General features: G+C 47.8%; 2 protein-coding genes across 13 annotated transcripts in view; both read right to left on the reverse strand.

Moving 5' to 3' along the window:
- Window positions 1-11,267: 11,267 nt before the first annotated feature.
- Window positions 11,268-14,586, reverse strand: LOC116579662 (spermatogenesis-associated protein 31D1-like). Its single transcript, XM_032325231.1, has one exon. The coding sequence runs from the start codon at window positions 14,414-14,416 to the stop codon at window positions 11,702-11,704; it is 2,715 nt and encodes a 904-aa protein (XP_032181122.1). The 5' UTR covers window positions 14,417-14,586; the 3' UTR covers window positions 11,268-11,701.
- Window positions 14,587-15,157: 571 nt separating this feature from the next.
- LOC116579663 (spermatogenesis-associated protein 31E1-like) overlaps window positions 15,158-21,606 on the reverse strand; it is a 104,186-nt gene continuing 97,737 nt past the window's right edge. For 5 of the 12 annotated variants that reach the window (XM_032325236.1, XM_032325234.1, XM_032325235.1 and 2 more), the window contains 4 exons: window positions 17,373-17,958; window positions 16,938-17,016; window positions 16,331-16,391; window positions 15,158-16,081 (listed from right to left, as the gene is read on the reverse strand). In XM_032325236.1, coding sequence (XP_032181127.1) covers window positions 15,319-16,081; window positions 16,331-16,391; window positions 16,938-17,016; window positions 17,373-17,558 — 1,089 coding nt within the window. In that variant the 5' untranslated portion in view covers window positions 17,559-17,958 and the 3' untranslated portion in view covers window positions 15,158-15,318. Of the gene's footprint in view, window positions 16,082-16,330; window positions 16,392-16,937; window positions 17,017-17,372; window positions 18,015-20,642; window positions 20,826-21,606 lie in introns of those variants that run through there. The other 7 variants (XM_032325239.1, XM_032325240.1, XM_032325241.1 and 4 more) reach the window with 6 other exon arrangements.

Consider the following 21,606-nt stretch of genomic DNA (forward strand, 5'->3'; position numbering starts at 1 on the left):
GAGGATGGCCATGCCCTTGGGAAGGTGTAGGCAGATCTGGGTCCCCCAAGGTTTGGGTTCTGCAAGTGAAGGTGCACCCAAGGACAGTGGTCAGGAGATGTCTGGGCACTTGCTGCCCTTGAGATCCTCTGTGGCATTCCAGAATGATGTGTTTTGGCTGCTGTCCCAGCTCCTCCTGGGCTCGGTCCCCAGAGCTCTGCCATCTTATTCAGAGTTCCCCCATGGTGCCGCTGCTGATGGTTTCTCTCTGGTGGGAGTGAAATGCAGAGTAGCCAAGGCGGTTTCTTCCAGGTTTGGGTGCCAGCAAAGAGAGCTGCTCAGCATTGGGAAAATGCATCGCCTGCCTCATCCTGGGCTGGGGACTTGCTCAGCATCTCAGGGCATCTTGGTTCAGGTAAATACAAGGCAGTGAAGACAGGCATCCTAGACTTGCGTCTGGCCTGGACACGGTGTCTCTGAGTTCACTTCCCTCTCTGCCTTTCTGGCTTTCATATCCTTTCTCTCTGAAGCCGCTTTCTTAGGAGATCTTCCTATCCAGCCCTTATACCTCTTGTTCTCTGGATCACTCCAAACCTGGAGCCTGATCCTGAGGAACCACTGTAGGTCAGGAATGAATCAGAAGGATAGGGGACACAGGGGAGAGGCAGATGGAAGTTCCCGGCTCCAGCACCTCGTGCAGAGCCTCAGACGCCTGCCACTTGACTGCCAGTCTTCCCGCAGCTCCTTGGGCAGGGGGCTGGACAGCACCCCAGAGCCAAGGCTCTCCATTCAGCAATTTCGTGTCATTTTCAACTCTCATTTTAAGTTTCTCCTTCACACTTTTCAGCTGAATGTGCTTCGGTTTTGCTTTCTGCTTCTTACTCCTGATTTTAGCATTGTGACTCCCAAGTTATACTTTTTTTTAATTAGACATTTTATGTTTGCCAAAGGCAGATTTTGTTACCTCGATCCTGCTTAGCCTATTGGGCAGCCTCTGGAGATGACCCTCTCCTGCTTTGCAGTCCCCAAGAAGCCCAGTGGGGACAGGCTCACAACCTTCTGGGAGAGGCTGCTACCTGTTCTTGGGGTGGGGTGGGGGAGTTTCAGTGAGACCTGACTGCTCAGCTGTACACCCTGCCCCCATGCAAATCATAAGGGGGTGAGAGGGGAAGCCTCTGCCTTTATCCTAATGGAGTCATGGATTGTTAACTTCCTGTGTTTCACTGTTCTGTTTGGATTAATGAGTCAGAGTTTATTACCCTGAAGATAAAAGTTGTTGGTGGTAGCTACATCTAGGTTAAGAGACTGGGCATTCTGAGTGCCTGGGGGGCTCAGGTGGTGAAGCATCTGCCTTTAGCTCAGTAATGATCCTGGGGTCCTGGGATCGAGCCCCGCCTCAGGCTCCCTACTCAGTGGGGCGGCTGCTTCTCACTCTCTCCTGTCCCGGCTTATGTGCTCTCTCTCAGTGTATGCACATGCATTCTCTCTCTCTCAAATAAATTAATAAAGCCTTAAAAAAAAAAAAACAAAAAGAAACACCAGAGTGAGGCATTTGGGGGCCCTCACTGTGTGAAGTTGGTGGTGGGTATATTCCCACTGTGTTAGAACAGGTGAGAAATTGTGTCAAGCATCCTGCCACTCTGTGACTCCAAACGAGGCATGATGGCAGGTGAGTCCCATTTCACTGCCATGATGTTGGGAGTGAGCATGGTGGCTGATGCACAAGGTGACCAGGAGATCTGCACTGAGGGGTGGGGTTGAGTGGGGTTCCCCATCACCCCAGGGAGTGTATGTGAGGAATTGGGTTTCTCACTGCATCACAAATCAGGCTGGGTTTCATGCACGTTAATGGAAGTGCACTTTTTGTTTAAATATTTATTATTGTGGTAAAACAGACAAACCATAAGTGACTCTTAATCTCACAAAACAAACTGAGGGTTGCTGGGGGGAGGGGGTTTGGGAAAAGGGGGTGGGATTATGGACATTGGGGAGGGTATGTGCTTTGGTGAGTGCTGTGAAGTGTGTAAACCTGGTGATTCACAGACCTGTACCCCTGGGGATAAAAATATTTGTTTATAAAAAATAAAAAAATAATATAAAAAAAAACAGACATAACATAGAAGTTAGCTTTGTAACTATTTTTAAGTAGATGGGTCAATGGCATTAGCATTTTCACATTGTGGTCTCTCCAGAATCCTTGCCATCTTGCCGAACTGAAACTCACTGCCCTCTAGATATTAATTCCCCATCCCTCCCTTTCTCCAGACCCTGGCAACCGCCTTTCCACTTTCTGTATCCATGAATTTGACTCATCCGGGCACCTCATCTAAGTGACGTCATACCATTTTGGTCCTTCCGTGACAGGCGGATCTAATGTAGCATAATGTCCTCTAGGTCGATCAGTGCTGGGGCATGTATCGAATTCTGAAGAATGTTTTACAATATATATATGCCAGTTCTGCTCATCTCCTCTCCTGGGGGATCCGTGGACTTTTCCACCTTTTGGCTGTAGTGAATAAAGTTGCTGTGAATTTGGGTGAACAAGTATCTTTGACACCTTGCTTTCAGTACTTTTGGGTGTATTCCAACAAGTGCAATTCCTGGATTCTGTGGCAATTCTATTTTTAAGTTTTTGAGGAACTGTCTGCTTTGCTGTGTTACATTCCCACCAGTGCACCGCAGCTCCAACTCATGCTCATCAACACATCTTATTTCCCATTAAAAAAAAAAAATAGCGAAAGGGTGGGAAGTGGTGTCTCACTGTAGTTTTGATTTGCATTTCCCTGATGACTTCTGATGTTGAGCATCTTTTCATGTGTTCTTTGGGCATTTGTATGTTTTCTTTGGATAAATGTCTATTGAAGTACTTTGTGCATTTTAAAATCAAGGTGTTTGAGTTTTTGTTTGCTGGGATGTACAACGTTCTTTATATATTATGGATATGAACCCCTAATCAGATAGAGAATTTGCAGATATTTTCTGTCATTCATGGGTTGCCATTTCACTCTGCTGATGGCATTCTTTGAAGCACAAAAGTTTTAAATGTTGATGGATTTGAATTTATCTATTTTATCTTATGTTGTCTGTGCTTTTAGTGTCCTATCCAAGAAATCATCATCAAATTTAATGTGATAAAGCTTTTGTCCTGTTTTTCTTCCCTAAGAGGTTTTATAGCCCTAGGTCTTGTGCTGAGAACTTTGATTCATTTTGAGTTAATTTTTGTATGCGGTATAAGGTGAAGGTCCATTTTTATTCCTTTGCATACTGTTATCCGATTCTCCTAACCTCGGTTGTTGGAAAACCGTCCTTTCCCTGTTGTGTAATCCTGGCACCCATGTTGAAAATTATTTGTAGATCCCTTCGCAAAGCATTAACATCTTAAAAATATCAAGGTTTCCAAAACATGAACATGGTATAGCCTTCCAGTTATAAGTGTATTCTTTCATTTCTTTCAGCAGCATTTCGTAGTTTCCAGTGTACAGCTCTACTACCTCTTGGTTAAGATTATTCCAATGTATTCTATTCTTTTTGATGCTGTTACATATGAAATTGTTTTCTTAGTTTCCTTTTTTAATTATTCATTGCTGGGGTATTGAATTGCAACAGATTTCTGTATGTTGATTTTGGTCAACTATCATTGATTAATTCTAAAAGTGTTGTTGTTTCCCTGGAATCTTCAGGGTTTTTTACATATAAGATCATGCCATCTGCAAACAGAGATAATTTTACTTATTTCTTTCCAATTTGGATTCCCTTTCATGCCTAAGGGTTCTGGCTTGTACTTTCCAGTATTATGTTTAGTAGAATTGACAAAATCTGGCATCCCTGAATTGTTCCTGATCTTAGTGGAAAAAACTTGTAACCTTTCCCTGGGGGGTATGATACTCACTGTGTGTTTTTCATATATGGCTTTTATTATGTTGATATAGTTTTTTCTATTAGTAGTCTGTTGAGTGCTTTTATCATGAAAATGTGCTGAATGTTGTCAAGTGCTTTTTCTGCATCAGTTGAGATGATCATGTGACTTGCCCTTCCTTTCGTAATGTGACCTATGACACTGAATGTTTCTTGTGTATTGACTCATTCTTGCATTCCAGGAATTAATCGCACTTGGTAATGGTGCATAATCCTTTTCATATGCTACCAAATTCAGTTTGCTAGTATTTTGTTGACAATTCTTGCATTGGTCGGTAGTTTTTTTTTTTTTTTTTTCTTGTAGTATCTCTGGATTATGGAGTAATGCTGGCCTCATTGAATGAGTCAGGGAGTTCTCTCCTCTTCATATTTCTGGAAATGTTTAAGAGGATTAGTGCTGGCTCTTCTTTAAATATTTGGTAGAAATCACCAGTGAAGCCATCAAGTCAGATACTTTTCTTTGTAAGGAGACCTGATGACTGATTCAGTAGCCTTACTTGTTATGGATCTGTTCATATTTTCTATTTCTTTCTAGGTTAGTCTTGGTGAAATTTCATATTTTAGGAATTAATCCATTTCATCTCAGTTATTCAATTTGTTACTATACAGTGTTCACAGTATTCTCTTATAACCCTTCCCTATCTATAAAATCTGTCGTAATGACCAACTTTCATTGTTGCCTTTAGCTGTTTGAGTAGTCTCTGTTTTTTTAATTAGTCGGTGTTGCTAAGGGCTTCTCAGATTTTGATTTTTGAAGACTCAACTCTTGATTTTGTGGATTTTCTGTTTCTATTTTCTATTTTGCTTATCTTGTTTTGTTTATCTTGTTTTTATTCTCTATTTTGCTATCTCTATTTTGCTAATTTTTATTATTATTTTTTTCTTCTGCTAGCTTTTGATTTCATTTGTTGTTTTTTTTTCTAGTTCCTTGCGGTGTAACGTTAGGTTGCTGACTTGATATATTTCTTCTTTTTCAATGTAAGCATTGATAGTTATAAATTTCCCTGTTAGCACTTCTTTTCCTACATCCCATAAGTTTTGCTATGTTGTGGTTTCATTCCCATTTGTCTCAATAAATTTTCACATTTTTTTGTGATTTATTCTTTGACTCATTTGTTGTTTACGGTAATGTTCAATTTCCACATATTTGTAGATTTTCCAGTTTTCCTTCTGAAACCTTTCTGGTTTCATTTCATTTTGATCAGAAAATATATTTTTCACAATCCCCACCTTTCTAAATTTTTTAAGACTTGCTTTATGGGCTAACATCTGGTCTATACTGGAGAATGTTCCATGTCTTTTTGAGAAAAGATGTGTATTCGACTCTTGTTGGATGAAGTAATTTGTAAATCTCTGTTGTGACCAATTGGCTTATAGTCTTGTTGAGGTCCCCTAATTTTTACTGATCTTCTGTGTGATTATTCTGTTTGTTATTGAAAATGTGGTATTGAAGTCTCCTTCTTTTATTCTAGATCAGTCTATTTCTCCCTTCAGTTTTGTCAGTTTGATATGTAGGTGCTCTGATGTTGGTTGCACATTTATTTATAATTCTTATATCCTCTTGGTGAATTGAGCTCTTACCATTGTATAATGTTCTTCATTGCTTGAAACACTTCTTGCCTTAGTCTGTTTTATCTGATATTAGTATACCCAACCCTGGTCTTTTGGTTACTAATTGCATGGAATATCTTGTTCTACCTTTTTTACTTCCCAATCTATGTTTATATCCTTACATCTAAAATGAGAATGTTATAGAGAGAATAAAGTTGGATCCTGGGTTTTTTTGTCTTAGTTTTTTGGTATCATTCCGCCAATACAGGCCTTTGATTGGAGAACTTAATTCACTTACATTTAAAGTGGTTACTGGTAGGATTGCCTATATTGGCATTTTGTTATTTGTTGTCTTTAGGTCTTAACTGTCTTGTTCTTCCTTTATTGTCTTCTTTTGAATTTAATTTTTTTACTCATTTTGATTTATTCATTTTGATTTAACTTTCATTTTCTTTTCTGTAAATTCTATAATATTTTCTTTGTGATTTCTATGGGTATTGCATATAATATCTTAAAGTTATGATAACCTGTTTTTACCTGATATTTAACTTTATTGCATACAAACCCTCCTTTTAGCTTTTTTACCCACATCTTATTTATTTGTCTATTTATTCACACACACTTTACCTTATTTACAAATTACATCTTTATATATTTTGTACTTAGTAACATAGATTTATAAGTATTATATATACTTAAATATATACTTATATGGCTGTTTGTTGCTAATCTTGTAGAAGAATAAAAAGTGGAGTTATAATGGATGTCAGTAATTTCTCAAGAGAAGTGGAAAGGAATAACAATCCAAAATTACAATAATACTTTGCTGGTTTTTGTATTTGTCCATGTACTTTTCTCTCCTGGAGAATATGATATTTTCCTATGGTTTTGAGTTGCCATCTAGCATCCTTAATTCCAACTTGATAGACGTTCTTTAGCATTTCTTGTATGGCACGTCTAGTGGTTATGGACATTCTCAGTTTCTGTTGTTGATCTGGGAATGTCTTTCTTTCTCACTCATTTTTGCAGGACATTTGCCTAATGTTGAATTCTCCCTGACCTGTCTTTTTGCCTGAGGAACCCACTGAGAGTTTTACAGAGGCTACCCCGTATATGATGAGCCACTCTTCTTTTGGTGTGGGTCTGTTTGTGTTTATCCTCCTTGGCATTTGTTAAGCTTGGATTGCTATATCCACGACTTTCCTCAGACTTGTGAAATGCATGGTCATTACTACTCCGCCTTTTTTTCTGTCATTTCTCCCCTGCATGTCCCATAATGTCTATATGGTTCAGCTTGATGTTCTCCCATCATAAGTCTCTCAGGCTTTGGCTCGCTGTCCTTTTTTTCTCATTTTACTCTTCAGTGTCAATAGTTTCAAGGGACCTGTATTCAAGTTCGATGAGCCTTTCTTTCTATTTGCCTCTTCTATTTAACCCCTCAAATGATTTTTTTTTTCAGTTCAACTTTGTATTTTTCATCTCCAAAATTTCTATTTGATTGATTCTTTTTTTTTAAGGATTTTACTTATTTATTTGACAGACCGAGATCACAAGTAGGCAGAGAGGCAGGCAGAGATGGGGTGGGGGGAGCAGGCTCCCTGCTGAGCAGAGAGCTGGATGCAGGGCTCCATGTCAGGACCCTGGGATCATGAACTGAGCCGAAGGCAGAGGCTTTAACCCACTGAGACACCCAGGTGCCCCTCCATTTGATTGTTTCTAATAATTCCAAATTCTTTGTAAATATTCTCATTTTGCTCATATATTTTCTTGATTTCCCTTATTTCTTTTGTCCATGTTTTCCTTTAGCCTTTAGAGCATATTTAAGACAATTGTTTTAAAGCCATTCTCTAGTAAGTCCAAAGCCAATGTTTCTTTTGGGATGGTTTCTGGAGATGTATTTTGTTCCTTTGAATGAGCCATATTTTACTTCTTCTTTATATAGCTTGTGATCTCATATTGAAAACTGGATATTTTTAAAAACAGCCCCCTCTCCCAGGCTTTGCATGCTGGCTTCATGCAGGGGAGACCCTTGCTAATCAGCCTGGCATGCACTTTTCTCATACCTGCGTTATCCCTACATCTGTGCACATGCTCTCTTCCCAGGTCTCCCATTGGTATGGCTGCTTTTAATGTCTTCCTTTTTGTAAGGCTCACACCCTTGCTCATTTTAGGGATGTTAGCTGTTCTATTGTATTCCTCAATCTATAATCACTTGCCCCAGATGTCTGTGTCTGTAATAACCTTTAGGACGGTTTTCACAAGTCATACCTGCTGCTTCCAGTGTTTTCCCCTTTTCTGAGCTGTGAGCCACTTTTGGTTGTCTGAACTCTGTGTTGGGTGTCCCAAGACCAGTCCCTCAGGTATCCCCTAGACAGGATAGAAATCAAAGGGTCTCAAATTAGTCCACTTTGCTCTCTCTGGTTTGCAAAGGGGACTAGCTTATGGTGACTACTCTGCTCAAGGTGTTCTGCCCAGCACAGTCACGGAATTTCCTGCCCTGCCACATGTGGCTCCTTCTTGGCCAAGCACTCACTTGGTTGCTGTGACTCTTTGGCCATTCCCATAGTTCCCAAAGGTTATTTTGGTCAGTCTCTAGTTGTTTTTGGTGTTTGTGTGGAGGGAACAGGCCTGGAGTTTTCTTGTGTGTCATTTTGCTGACATCACTCTCCTGAATTTTTAAGTAAGTTTTTAAAATATCCAGTCTATTTCAAAATGTGCTGGTGCATCCATGTTCGTGTTCTGTTATTTTCGTCTCCCAGTTTCCATATTTTTAAAATGAAAACACAGTGTGAGTGGGTTCCAGTCACTGATGGAAGAAGAAGTCTTTACACTGTCAGACTGATATGTGTGATGCCTAAGAGGACCTTTAAACCAATGGACCGTGTGTGAGTGGAGAGGCTCCTCCTTGCACACAGATGTGTTTCCTGCACTGAGGGCTGGTATCCATCTCTCCAGATGCTGCTGGAAACACCATGTGTCTGGACACTCATAGCATGAAAGGGCACTGCCAAGGCTCCCAGGTACCAGGGATCATCCCACTGGTGCTCAGGCCATGATAGTTACTGTAATAACACGCTGGCAACCAAAGCAGCCTTCCCTCCTCAGGGGAGGTTTGTGGGCTGACGGAGAGCTGGAACCCCACCTGGGACGCAGTACTCAGGCTCCTCCCATGTCCCTGCTGACCTCCAGCCATGTCCTGTGTACCTCTATCACTGGCTCTGCAAAGCCCCTCTGCCCTTCCCTCCAGCCCATTTTCAGGCACCCACACTTCCCATTTCCTATGAGATGTTTCCTGAGGGCCAGCTGGATGTGACCGTCACCCAGGGGGGGAAGCAGTGCCATCTTGGGGACTCACTAAATTACCACTTCTGTGGGGCACATCCTCACAGCCCAGGGACCCCAACAAGTGCAGCAGGGAAGCCACTGGCAAAGAAGGGACAAGTCCGCAGGCCCCCTCTCAGGGCCCTCTCCAGGGCACCCCCTCCAGAGGAAGGAGGGACAGTCCTCTCTCTGACCTCAGCCTGTGGAGGGTCAAGGACTCGGAATCCACGTGAGACTCTCAGGGCGCAGGCCCTCCCCCAGGGAGCCCTGGGTGAGCCGCATTCACATGAGAAGATGGGGACCCTGCTTCCCATGGCCCCCACCCACACCCAGCTAGTCACTGGAACTCTGACAGATGCTGATTTCATGGCAGCTAGTTGGAAAAAAAGGGAAACCCAACAACGACAAAAGCCAGGCTGGACACCAGGAGGCAAACCACCTTGCAACTTTCCAAGAACTGGACTCACTCCATTTCACTCAGTCCTGATCACTAATTAGCTCCATTTCAGGTACAGTCTGTAAAGATAGATTCCCAGCCCAGGTTCACAGCAGCCCGACTCCCCTCCCCCAACCAGGCTCTGCTGGCTCATCCCACTGGAGCAGGTGCCGGTCTGCACCCTGAAGCCTCCCTGGGTTCTCCTTGTCTGGGGACTGCATCGCCCTTCTGGCTCGGACACTCAGTACCCCTCACAGTGCGACGTCCTGACCCGGTTTGCAGGCTCGTCCCCTGGCCAGCCCGTGTCCTAAACATCCTCCCGTGTCCTGGGGGCAGCCTGCCAGCCCCCTGTGTCCTCCTTCCCCTTGATTTCTTCCCTGCAGGAGTGCCCTGCCCACGTCATCCCTGCTCTGGTGGCCTCAGTCTAAAACTCTGCTGTGGAAACCCCGCATCTACTGCCTCCTCCTCCAGGGAGCACTCCCTGACTTCGGACCAGTGCACCTACTGCATTTCGCTGTGGACCCCAGGCTCTGGGGCTCCTGATCTGGTGGTGCTGGTTCCTGGCCCACAGCCCCAGCCTGCACAGCCCTGAGAGCCTGGCTCTGGCCCCTTGCACTTGGTGTCTAGTATGTTTTCTCACCCATCAGCCATTGGAATCTTGTAAGGAAAGTATTTACGGCATTTTCAGGTGAAAGCAGCTGTCTTCTCATAGAATCCCAGCTCCTAAAAATCCTTTTAAATGATTCTTTGTATATAGAGCATATTATAGTTTTATCACTGGTGGGTGGGTAGGTCTGATGTAAAATATTTTACAGGATTCCTAGTGCCCAGTCACCAGAGTGATGACGGAGGACAAGGACAGCTATGACCGCTTCTACAGAATAATTTTGAATTCACAAAACCCATTCATTATGAGACTGAAAAGTCGTGCATGACATAAGCCTATGGTGACATCTACAAGCACGTTGTTCCAGATCCCCTGCCCTTAGATCCTCTCTGCACAGGTTAGCCTTTCAGCTGCATTCAGGACTTCTGAATTGCTCATGCTACAATATTCCATAGCTTTATGGTTCATCTCTTTTAGTAAAATGAGGCTTAAAAATCACACTTGAATAAATACGGAGCAAAGGTCAAACTAACTCTTTTCTTCATCATTAAAAGATAATATCAGGAATTCTGTCCTTTTTGTAAAACATTCCAAAATTATATAAGTTAAATTACGTTTACTTAGTACACACTGTCTTTTTAAAATCAGTCGTAGATGGTGAGTGATCTGAGGGACTGGCCCACTCAGACAGAGATGCATAGCCTCCTGTGCTAGATATCCTGACTTCTTCTGATTCAAGTTTAAAGAAGTTTCTTGGTGTTTTAAGAGACTGTAGGGGAGGGGTTAGGGGAAGTGGTCCCCACCAGTCCCCTGGGAGCCATCCTTGGGCCACACGTGTACATAAAGGTCACAGACCACAAGTCTGTCTGGGGCCCCCAGTCCTACAAGCTTATCAAATTATGCAGAAATTAACTTCTCTGCCTGAAGGCCTTGCTGCCTCTGGGCACCTGTCTGTCTGTGTGGGAGCTCAGGTGGTTTCTGTACAACCCCCACCCCACTCCCTCAACCCCCCACCCCTGGAATTGGCAGCTGCAGTGGGGCGCAGACCCTGCAGGGACAGCCCCAGGGCCCATAGGTGGCAGTGGGACACCAAGGGTCTTCAGTCCTCACATCAGGCATGGGCACACTCTGTCACTTGACCTCCTTCCTGGCATGCCACCCTAAGTACCGGGACCCCTGCCCACAGCCACACTCCCTCAATCCCCCAAGAGGGAAAGGGGGTGCTGGTGGGCAGTCCCCTTCAGTGCCCTGGGCCTGGGCATGTGGGTCCCTGGGGATCTCTGTGGCACGCCCCACACACCCTCAGCGCCGGGATCGAGCTTGTCCCTTGCGGCTCTGAGTGTGAGAAGAGGGGTTGAGGGCGCTAAGATGGGATTCCCTGGGGTGAGAAGGCTCCTGGGGTGGCCCTCCTCTACTCCTCCCCGCAGGAAACTGCAGGGGGTGGGGCAGGATTTCTCACCTCTGCCCTCAAAGCCAGCCATGTGTCTCCCAACTGCGGGCCCCACTCTAACCTAGGATTCCACCTTCCTAAAGCCTGTGAGGGATTTCTGCCTCGGCAAACCCTCCCTAAAGCCACACAATCTCCAGGTGGAGGGAAAGCAGGAGAGGATGGGCAGTGCGAGGTCCCAGTCTGGGTCTTGTTCACCTTGTCAAGGAAACTGAAGGAGAGGGAGGAAGGGGGCGGGTGTGGACCCCGAGATAAACGGTCCTCCAAGGCCCCATTCATTCTGGAAGCCAAAGCAGGTCCTCGGGGAGAGCAGACCCTGATCCTTCCCTCCCACAACAGCAGGGCACACACAGAAGCCATCACCACTCATGAGGGGAAAAAAAATTTATTTTGGGGAAGCTAAGTAACTGTGGCATGAAGACGCCATTAGCCCATAGATGATGTACTAATGTGAGAAAAAAAAAGTTTTTCTCTGCACCGTTTGTGTTTTTTCTTGGAGGAAAGTTGTACTGCCAGGAAAGGCATTAGAAGCACACAGTCGCTGGCCAGGTGAACTGTCTTTTTTAAGGAGGCAGTGCCTGGGGTAGTGGGCCTGCAGGGTGCGGCCTGAAGGGCCCGGCACCAGGGACCCATTCTGGCAGGGTCTGCTTGGGCACTCTGGCACCCTGGTGGGGAAGGGCCACCCGATCCACTTGGTCTTGTTGGCATAGTTCTGGCCCCTGGGGGTGCCCTGTGGACTCACTGTGTCCCTCATCACTCTCCTCTGTTCTTGGTAGGAGAGAACCCTTTGGTAGCAGACATCGGGGTCTGCTGAAGCCTGGAGATCCTTTTTGCACCAGCCGACCTCTGGGACCCTGAGTCCCTGGTATGGCAACACTTTCTCCTCTAAGATCCACCTAACAGCCCTCACGACCACCTGAGCCTCCGCAGAAGCGCTGTCCATGGCTGACCTGCCCATGACTTGTCCCTGGCCCTGGGATGATGAAGCCTTGCCCTTTTGAAGGGAATCTTCCAGTCCTCTATGTCTACTGAGAAAGAACCACTGGAGCAAGTGCATCATCCTTCTCCTGAAGTAGTTTTCTGGAGGCGCCTCCTCCTTCTTCAGCAAGATCTCACAGGCCTTGCTTCCCGAGGCCTCTCCTGACTCCTTGCTCTGGGCTGGACGTCTCACTTCACTGATCTGGAGCAACTTCATTTCTGACAACCCTTTGGCAGGCTCTCTCAAGGGGGACCTCCTGGAGCTCTCTCTCTCCTCACGGGGGACACATGACCTGCTCAGGCTCTTACACTGGTGCTGCAGTCCCAGGGGTCCTAGCTGCCTGTGGGGGCTCTGCTCACGGGATCTTTGGCCATGCAGCACCTCAGAAGTAGATGTGTCTTCACTGGACCTGCTCTGGAAGCCAGACAGTGATCCCTGAGAAGCCAAGATGTCGGCAGCGAGGAACATGTTGGACTGACAGTCTTGAAAAAGACTCTCCGTCGCACAGTCTTGAAGGAGGACCCCAGTTTCACAGTCTTGAAGGAGCACGGTGGGGGTGGCATCACGAGGCCGGTTCTCTGACTCCATCAACTTCCGGGGCTCCGATCCCCTGCACTGTGCCTCAAGGCGTAGCTCTTTGGGGTCTCGGACGACCAACTTTGTATGTTGCAGGGGGATGTCACTTTTCCCTGCAGACCCTGATCTCAGCTTGCCACGGAGGCCTTGGTTGTTGGCCAGCACACGGGGTTCTAAGGTGACTCCCCAGGCAGGGTCCTCCTTGAACTCCCCCACCTCCCCGGGCTCTTTGGCACTCAAATTCTGGGGCTCTAAGTTGAGCTCTAGCATGGTCACGTCCCGTGAGGCTCGACCCCCATTAACCCTCCTTGGCTCCTTTGTGGCCAATCCTGGACTTGGACTTGACTCCAAGTTGCTGTTCATAAGAGTCCTAGAGGCAGTCTCACTGTGCCAGATTCTGCCCACAAAGCTGTATGTGAAGGTCCGAGAAGGTGGCCTGGGCCCCTGTCTAGCCAGAGGACCACCCCCAGGTGAGGTCCCTTCCAGAGCCTGCTGGATTTCCTTACATGTAGGCTGGGGAGCACTGAGGGGACCTCCCCATGCGGGGTAAGACTCTTTCATCACCTGTACTTGATAGGGCTGAGGAGGATTTCCCCCGAACTTGGTGCCCAAGCCAGCCTTGGATACGCAGGTGGCTGAGCGGGAAGGGATGGACTGGGAGAGGATGAAGCCCTTCAACTTGAAGAGGTTTATAGTCTTGAGAACCTTGAGGGGGAGGCCCCACCGGTGCTTCACCCTGAGCCTCATGATATGTGCTTCCAGCATCTGCTGAGCATATGGACTGAGGATGGAAAAGTCGTGGGAGGGTTCCCAGCACTTGGAAAGCGCTGGCTTTCCAGGTTTCCCATGAGGGCGTGGCTTTCCGGGATGGTCCAAGGCGTGGTGGGCAGCAAGCCTGGAAGGATGAACATCCAAAGGCATCTGACCCTCTCTGAACTGCCCCAACTTCCTGAAATGGTCTCTCAGGTCCTTCTCTGGGTGCTTCTCGACTGTGCTGCTCGTGGTGGGCTTCAAGTCTGTGTGTGACTGCTCACAATTTCTTCCTGGAGCCTTCTCTGGAGAGCTCGTTGAGCCCCTGTGTAGATCTTTCCGGATCCTCCCTGCACTGGACCTTGAATCCTTGCCCAGTCTTTTTCCTGGCACTGTCCTTCCTGGGTACCTGGACCCAGTCTTCTGTGTGGCATGGCAGCTTCCATCTGTAGACTCAGACTCGGCCATGGGACTGTGCCAGCTGTGTGCCTGGGGCACCTTCTGGAACTCTTGGTGAGGCTCTGTCTTCAGGGATAGCTGGATCCTGCAGGGCGGGCCCCTTCCTTGCTTCATGAGCCTCTTCCAAAGGTGGCAATCCGGTTGTTCCCAGAGCTCAGAGTGGATCAATTCTCCAGGAAGGACAGAGACTGACCCATGGCCCTCAGGGGCCTGGCCACCCTGCAGAAGGTCAGGAGGACCTTGGCTAAAGACTAGCTGAGATCTTTTCGCCACAGGGGGTTCCTTGCCCCTTTCTAGTTGCTTCTCCAGAAAGTGACATTCCAGATTTTGAAAATCATTTGGCATGTAAGATGGTGTCTTCTCGGCTACAGGGCAAGAAACCTCACAGCTCCCCATCTCGGGTGACAGAGACAAGGATCCCACTGGGACAGAAGGTGCAAGGTGTGCCTGGGTCTGGGGCTGAGTTAGAGGTGGGAGCTGGGGCTGAGTGAGAGGGAGGGGCTGGGGCTGAGTCAGAGGGAGGGGCTGGGGCAGGGGCTGATCCAGAGGGAGGGGCTGGGGCTGAGTCAGAGGGAGGGGCTGGGGCAGGGGATGATCCAGAGGGAGGGGCTGGGGCTGAGTCAGAGGGAGGGGTTGGGGCAGGGGCTGAGTCACAGGGAGGGGCAGGGGCTGAGTCAGAGAGAGGGGCTGGGGCTGAGTCAAAGGGAGGGGCTGGGGCAGGGGATGATCCAGAGGGAGGGGTTGGGGCTGAGTCAGAGGGAGGGGTTGGGGCAGGGGCTGAGTCACAGGGAGGGGCTGGGGCTGAGTCAGAGAGAGGGGCTGGGGCTGAGTCAGAGGGAGGGGCTGGGGCAGGGGCTGATCCAGAGGGAGGGACTGGGACTGAGTTAGAGGGAGGGGTTGGGGCCCGGCTGAAGGGTGATTTAAGTCGTGGGTCAGGGAGAGGCTTGGAGTCACATTGCCTTGAGTCTGGAGTGGCAAGGCATGAGGGAGCTCATTGAATATGACAGACGGGAACTCCAGTGGGGGATCAGTCACTCTGAGAGTGGCCACCAGGGACTCGCTGTGCAGAAAGGGGAGACCCCAGAAGAGCTGGAGGCATTTCTGCTCCAAATTGAGCCTTGGAATCTTGGGATGTGGGGGCTTCTCAGGGCCGAGCAGCTGTTTTGCTTTGCCCCTCATGCTCCAGAAGGACGGGCGGCCCATGGTGTCCTGCCCGTCACCTGGGGACTTGAACATTCTCCCGAAGGAGGTCAGCTGGTATTTTGACCTTTCTTTCTTGTCCTTCTCTCTCCAAGACTTCAGTTCTTTTCTCTTGGCAGTGAGTGTCTCCAGAATCTTCTGGACGTCCGGGTTGATGGAAGGGGGGATCCTAGTCTCTTCCTGTTTGTGTGTGGGGTCTCCCCAGAACAAGGCTTCTGGTGGGCCATGGGACAGAGGCGCTTGACGGGACTCCAGGCGTGTTGAGGTGGACAGGTTCCAGGCATTGGCAGCCGCTTGCCACCAGGACAGGACCGAAATGGGGCAGTGTGAGCGGGCCAGGCCCGAGATGGCTGGGACAGGAGAAGCTGACCTGTCAGCTGACCAGGGCGTGTGTGGAGCCGAGCTCTGTGGGATGGGGCAGGCAGGGGTGCCCTTGAGTCACACTGAGGGAGAGTCAAAGGAGAGTCCGGCCGCTCTGGGGCCAAGGAGGCTGTCAGAGGCCCAGGGGAGGCCTCTGAAGGAGGGAGACATGGTGGGGAAGGGGGAAGAGCAAGTGGCTGGTGTGGAAAGCCATCCCGGGGGAGGAAAGGCTCTGCTAGCCATGAAGTAGTCAGGGAGGAGTATGAAGCGACAGCAATTGAAGAGGACATTGGCTCTGCTGGCAGGGTGGAGGCCAGAGGCCGAGGGGACCCCGTCAGTGGAGTTAGGGCAGGTGATGGGGCCACAGCGGGAGCAGCATCTTGCAGAGGCTCCCTGCATGGCTGACGGGCTCCAGCTGGCACCCCTCGGCGCACCTGCCCAGGGGCTGCTTGACGTAAGAACTGGTGAAAGCCCCCCTGGTCAGAGAGCCTCTCCAGGTGGCTGTGGGAGACAGGAGGCATGAGATGCTGCTGTAGCAGTTGGGGCTGGGAGCAGTCCCCACGGCCCTCCACGCCCCACGCCCACATCACAATGCTCCTGCTGTCCCTCAGCCCGGGCTTTGGTCACAGTCTGTCCCCACGGCTCCTCCCAGCCCCTGCAAACAGGCCCAGAGGCTGTTCCCTGCAGCCCAGGGGTCACACCATAGACTCGGGAAGGCCCACCCAGGGGAGAAGGGGGCAGATTCTTTACCTTTCCATAAGGAAGAATAGGTCCTGAACCTCTTCTAGATTCTTCAGACATTCTCTGAAACCTGGAAACAGGAGACCGGGTCACAGCAGAAGACAGGGTCCAGGGATCTTACGGAAGGTTGGGTACAATGTCCCTTTAGGGGAGACCTTTGGGGGATTGGACTTGGGAGCCCCAAACAGCACTGTCCAAGGCCACATGCTTGCATGGTGATTACAGGATTCATGATAGGGATCGCTTTGTCTTTTCCAAAGTGCTTCCTCATTCATGACCTTGCTGGGGGAAGAAGGACTACTGTAGCCTCCAGAGGAATCTAAGCAGAGTTGAACAGCTTGTCCACAGTGGGAGTGGGAGGTCCCGCCCCCAGTCCAGGCCCTGGGGCGCCTGGTGAGGGATACCAGTTTCCAGCCCCTCAGGGCTTCGTTCTGGTGCAGAATCTGGGAAGCCTGCGGGTTCATTCTCCCTCCTCAGAGCCCCCAACCCTCACCCAGGGCTCTGTTTCCTGAGGGATGGGCTTAGGCTCTGGTGTCCTGGAGACGGTGGGACTGGGCCTTCAGAGCGGGGGGCACAGTGTAACTGGGGCAGGCAGGGGTGAGTGGCAGACACTCACCTTTCACGGTCTGATATTTGATTCTGTTGCTCCTTCTCCGTGGCTCCACTTGGTACTGAGATAAAAAAACATGGGGAGGCTGGGACCCCCACCCCAGCAGCAGACGACCCAGTGCTCAGGGGCCTGACCTCTGCTAGAGAGGCAGCTCTTAACCTCCGGTCCTTAGCCCCCGGTCACTGTGTTTGGGACGCTGCCCTGGACCCCTCCACCACACCTGGACTCCGGCCCGAGATCTTCAGGGAGAAATCCTCATGTCCCTCTAACCCTTGGCTGGTCTGGCTTGTCCTGGATGGATGGTGGTCTACTCTCTCCTGAGAATACCCATTCTATTCTTTCCCATTTCAGGAGTCTCTCCAGTGACTTGGAAAAGTGGAAAGAATAATAGAAAAGATGATAGAGTTACACTCTGCTGGGTCTGGGCCGAGGGCTCCTTACCTTCCTGCTCTTCCTGTGTTTCTTGCCTCGTGGTGAGGACGGATCAGGCTGGAAATACGAAAGTATGAAGATGAAGAGCCCCAGTCCGCACACAAAGGCACAGATGGCATTAACTGCCCAGAGAGTGGGACTGGAGCTCAGCCAACCATCCGTAAGGAATTCCTGAGGGAAGAGATAATTCTCCATCTCTTCCCTCTGAAAATAATTATTGTCCAATCGCACTGCTGCCCTCAGGTAACTGAGCCCTGAGAGTTAGTGACCGATCGCACTGCTGCCCTCAGACAACTGAGCCCTGGGTGTGTCCACGCAGACACAAGCCCCATGCCCACATCACAGAGCTGTGGTCTGGTCACAAAGGGCCCTTGAGGGCAGGTAAGGGACACAAGTAGCCAAACCACATCCCCTCTCCACTGCTAGCCCAGTAGCTCTGTCATCCCTCCACCCTCCCAGGCCTGACACTCCTACCCGCTCACTGTGCTAGACAGACCTTTGTCAATTTGCCTTTCATCCTGCGTGAAGCTCAGAGAATACCTGTTCCCCTTGAGATCTCCAGTTGTGCTCCATCAGTTTCATAGCTTTTAAAAATCTGTTGAGATATCACATTACACCAGTTAGAATGGCCAAAATTAGCAAGACAGGAAACGTGTGTTGTAGAGGATATGGAGAAAGGGGAACCCTCTTCCACTGTTGGTGGGAATGCAAGTTGGTGCAGCCACTTTGGAGAACAGTGTGGAAATTCCGCAAGAAATTAAAAATAGAGCTTCCCTCTGACCCTGCAATTGCACCACTCGGTATTTACCCCAAAGATACAGATGTAGTGAAAAGAAGGGCCATCTGACCCCAATGTTTATAGCAGCAATGGCCACGGTCGCCAAACTGTGGAAAGAACCAAGATGCTCTTCAGCGGGTAAATGGATAAGGAAGATGTGGTCCATATACACTATGGAGTATGTTGCCTCCATCAGAAAGGATGAATACCCAACTTTTGTATCAACATGGGAGGGACTGGAAGAGATTATGCTGAGTGAAATAAGTCAAGCAGAGAGAGTCAATTATATGGTTTCACTCATTTGTGGAGGATAACAAGTTACATGGAGGACATGGGGAGATGGAGAGGAGAAGGGAGTTGAGGGACATTGGAAGGGGAGGTGAACCATGAGAGACTATGGACACTGAAAAACAACCTGAGGGTTTTGAAGGGGCAGGGGGTGGGAGGTTGGGGGAACCAGGCGGTGGGTATTGGGGAGGGCACGTATTGCATGGAGCCCTGGGTGTGGTGCAAAAACAATGAATACTGTTACACTGAAAAAAAAGAAAAAAAAATCTGGAGTTGTCCTTGGAATTTTGGTTAATTCCAGGAACTTTTATCCTCTGTCTGCAGCTCCAGTCTCCCCACATAATATGTTCTTTCCTTGCATCACCCTAGTACAAAAGAAACTCAAATTTCTTCTGTGCTTCTTTAGCCATGTACATTTTGAAAACACCTTAAGATGTTTTATTTCAATTAATCTTCACTAACTTCAGATAGAGGGACTTAGAAAATTAATGACTATTCAAAATTTACAAAGCTGAGGAAGTAGGTAAGGACTTCCAAATGACTTTACATTTCTCCCAGGCTTGCAGCGAACTGCTACTGACAGACCAAGTTTCTCAACATTCACGTTGGTGTCTAGAAAGTAGCTTCAGTTCTGAGAATGTCTTGGGTATGGAGTGTTTTGCTGACACCACGGAAAGCGGCCTGTGTGATGATGTCATGCCTCTGCCCATGGGTTCTGACTGGGGTAGGGCTGTGAGTTAGAGCCATCGCTTTTGAAAATGCTTCACCATGACCTGGGCCAGGCTGAACAGAGCACGCCTTTGGAAAGAGTGATTCTGCTGCTAGAGCTAGAGAAAACCTGCCATTTTGTAGTAATAAAAAATGGGGACCAACCCAGTCCTGTCGAGTGGAAGGTATGTGCTCTGCAGTATCATGCTCAAGTTACAGTGAACTACAGTGAAACATCGTAAGTGTAAATTCCTTAGACATGCTACTGAGGAAGAGATAAAAGCGACTTGCAGAAAAATTGTGAAGGACGGTTGCATTTGTTCTATTTTCGAAACTATACAAAATAAAATACGATTTAGCAATGCATTTACTTTGGTAAAAACATAAAGTAAACACAGAGAATATCGAACAGGACTGATAGACAGGGGGAGGGATGTACAGACGACTCCAAAGCTGTGGGTGATACCGCATTTCTTAGAACGGTTGGGATGTGTATGGGTTTCTTTTCCTTATTCCTTACATCTTCTATATAATTCATAAATGTCAGCTTGCAACTTTTAAACACTAAGATACACTAAAATGTAAACAACCCCTTTGGAAATAAAATTAGACACAGCAAAAATGAAATGGCCAACAGGAAGGGAGGAGAAAACCCCATTGTAAGATGTTTTGTCCCCTGCAGGGGTCTTTGTTGCCAAGACCTTAAAGAGCCCAGTGTGACTTTCAGTTTTGAAACCTCCCCACTGCCCTGTTTATGACAAGCTGAATCCAACTAAGGTCACTTTCTGATGGTTCTCAAACCTAAAAGAACAAAATGCAGGCTTTTGATTCTTAGTGGATGGTACTTGCTTCCTCCTGGCTGGAGATTTTTAGCAGCAAATGAAGGTATTGGGCTGTGGCTGTTAGCAGGCTGCATTCTGACTGTGCCAGGCAGCAGGGCCTGGGTCTGGCTGGCCCACCACCAGGGCTCGTGGAACAAGGTGACCGTGACTTTACAGAAAACAGATCAGACCAGGCCTCACACTTGGGGATGGATTTTATTAAATCAAAGAAAAGGAGGTGAAAATGTATTTGAATTTAAGCCAGGGACTTTCAGGCTAACAAGCCCTGAGCTTGACAAGTGACGGAGAAAAAGGAGCTTTTCATAAATAAAGCATGGTGGAAAGTAAACATTTGAGAGATATAACAGCTTTGGGGAAAATTAGATGGGGCTTTCATGTTTGGAGTATTTTGCTTGTTCAGTTATAAACACTGGTCTACATATTTAGGTATAATGTGTATCTTTGTAAGAAAAGCACAATGTTTCCATGTATTTACACTGGGCAGACATCTGAAGTGCACTATTACATGCCTGGTAATGACACTGATGTCCACAGAGATGGACTCCATTCCTGTTTTCCTCTTCTGTGTGCTTCACCTGATACATAATAAAATCTCCAATGATAGAACACAGTGTGTACCACCCTGCCTTTTCTGTGATGAATGCCAAGGTTTGAGAAATGTACCTGGGAGTGCTCACTCAACAGCCCAGGTTGAAGCACCGAGCACATCTGTGCCTCTGTGTCTTCTATTCAAATCCGGGAAGGTCAGTTGAGGTCCTGCCCAAACTCTGGGCTGGAGAGACGCAAGCCCCAGATTCTAAGACATTCCCTGAAATAGACAAGAACTCCTAAATGGTTCTGCATTTCTCCCAGGCTTCAGTGAAACCTTCTTAATATTCATGTTAGTATCTAGAGAAGGAGTTTAGCTTCCAATATAAATATTTTTTTTAAATCCAGTTTGGTGAGACCTGGAGGATTTTTGTGGTCCCTTTCACTACACAGAGGATGCTTCTGCTTCATATCCTCTCTAGCCTTTTAGCTTTCTAGGATTAGTGAAGTTGCAACTACTCTGCCTCCTACCTGAGTCTTCCATCGACAGAGCGAACTGCACACAGTGGAGGATATTATAATGTGTTTCAATCATCAGACTGGCTAAGCTAAAAAATGCTGGGGAAGGAGCAGGATCACAGGTGCTCTCATATGTCCTGGTGAGGTGTGAGTGGTGGTCATCCACTCCAGAATATTCCAGGAGGAGCTTTGAATTTTAAAAATGGGTACATTCATGTTCTCAGAGCACTGGAAAGTATGGCGCACAGAAAAGGAAACCATCAACATGATGAAGACAACCTACCAAATTATCCCAGGATCAGAGCGGGATATGCACAAAAGTTTCAACAATTTGGGTTATTGTCATCTTTAATTGACAAGGAAGTGACAGTCCCTCCCTAGATATGACGTTGGGAGGTTTTCTTTTTTAAGATTTTATTTATTCAATTGAGAAACAGAGAGACAGAGACAGAGAGTACAAACAGGGGGGACAGGCAGAGGGGGAGGGTAAAGCAGACTTCCCACTGAGCCGGGATGCCTTCACAGGGCTGGGTCCCAGGATCTAAAGATGAGACAGAGGCAGACACTTAACCATCTGGCC

This window comes from Mustela erminea, chromosome 19 (genome assembly GCF_009829155.1).
Source record: "Mustela erminea isolate mMusErm1 chromosome 19, mMusErm1.Pri, whole genome shotgun sequence".
Classification (NCBI taxonomy): Eukaryota; Metazoa; Chordata; class Mammalia; order Carnivora; family Mustelidae; genus Mustela; species Mustela erminea.

What these genes read in the sequence shown, in the direction of transcription:
- LOC116579662 (XM_032325231.1), bottom strand. Translation starts at nt 14,416, where the DNA reads ATGGGGAGCTGTGAGGTTTCTTGCCCTGTAGCCGAGAAGACACCATCT.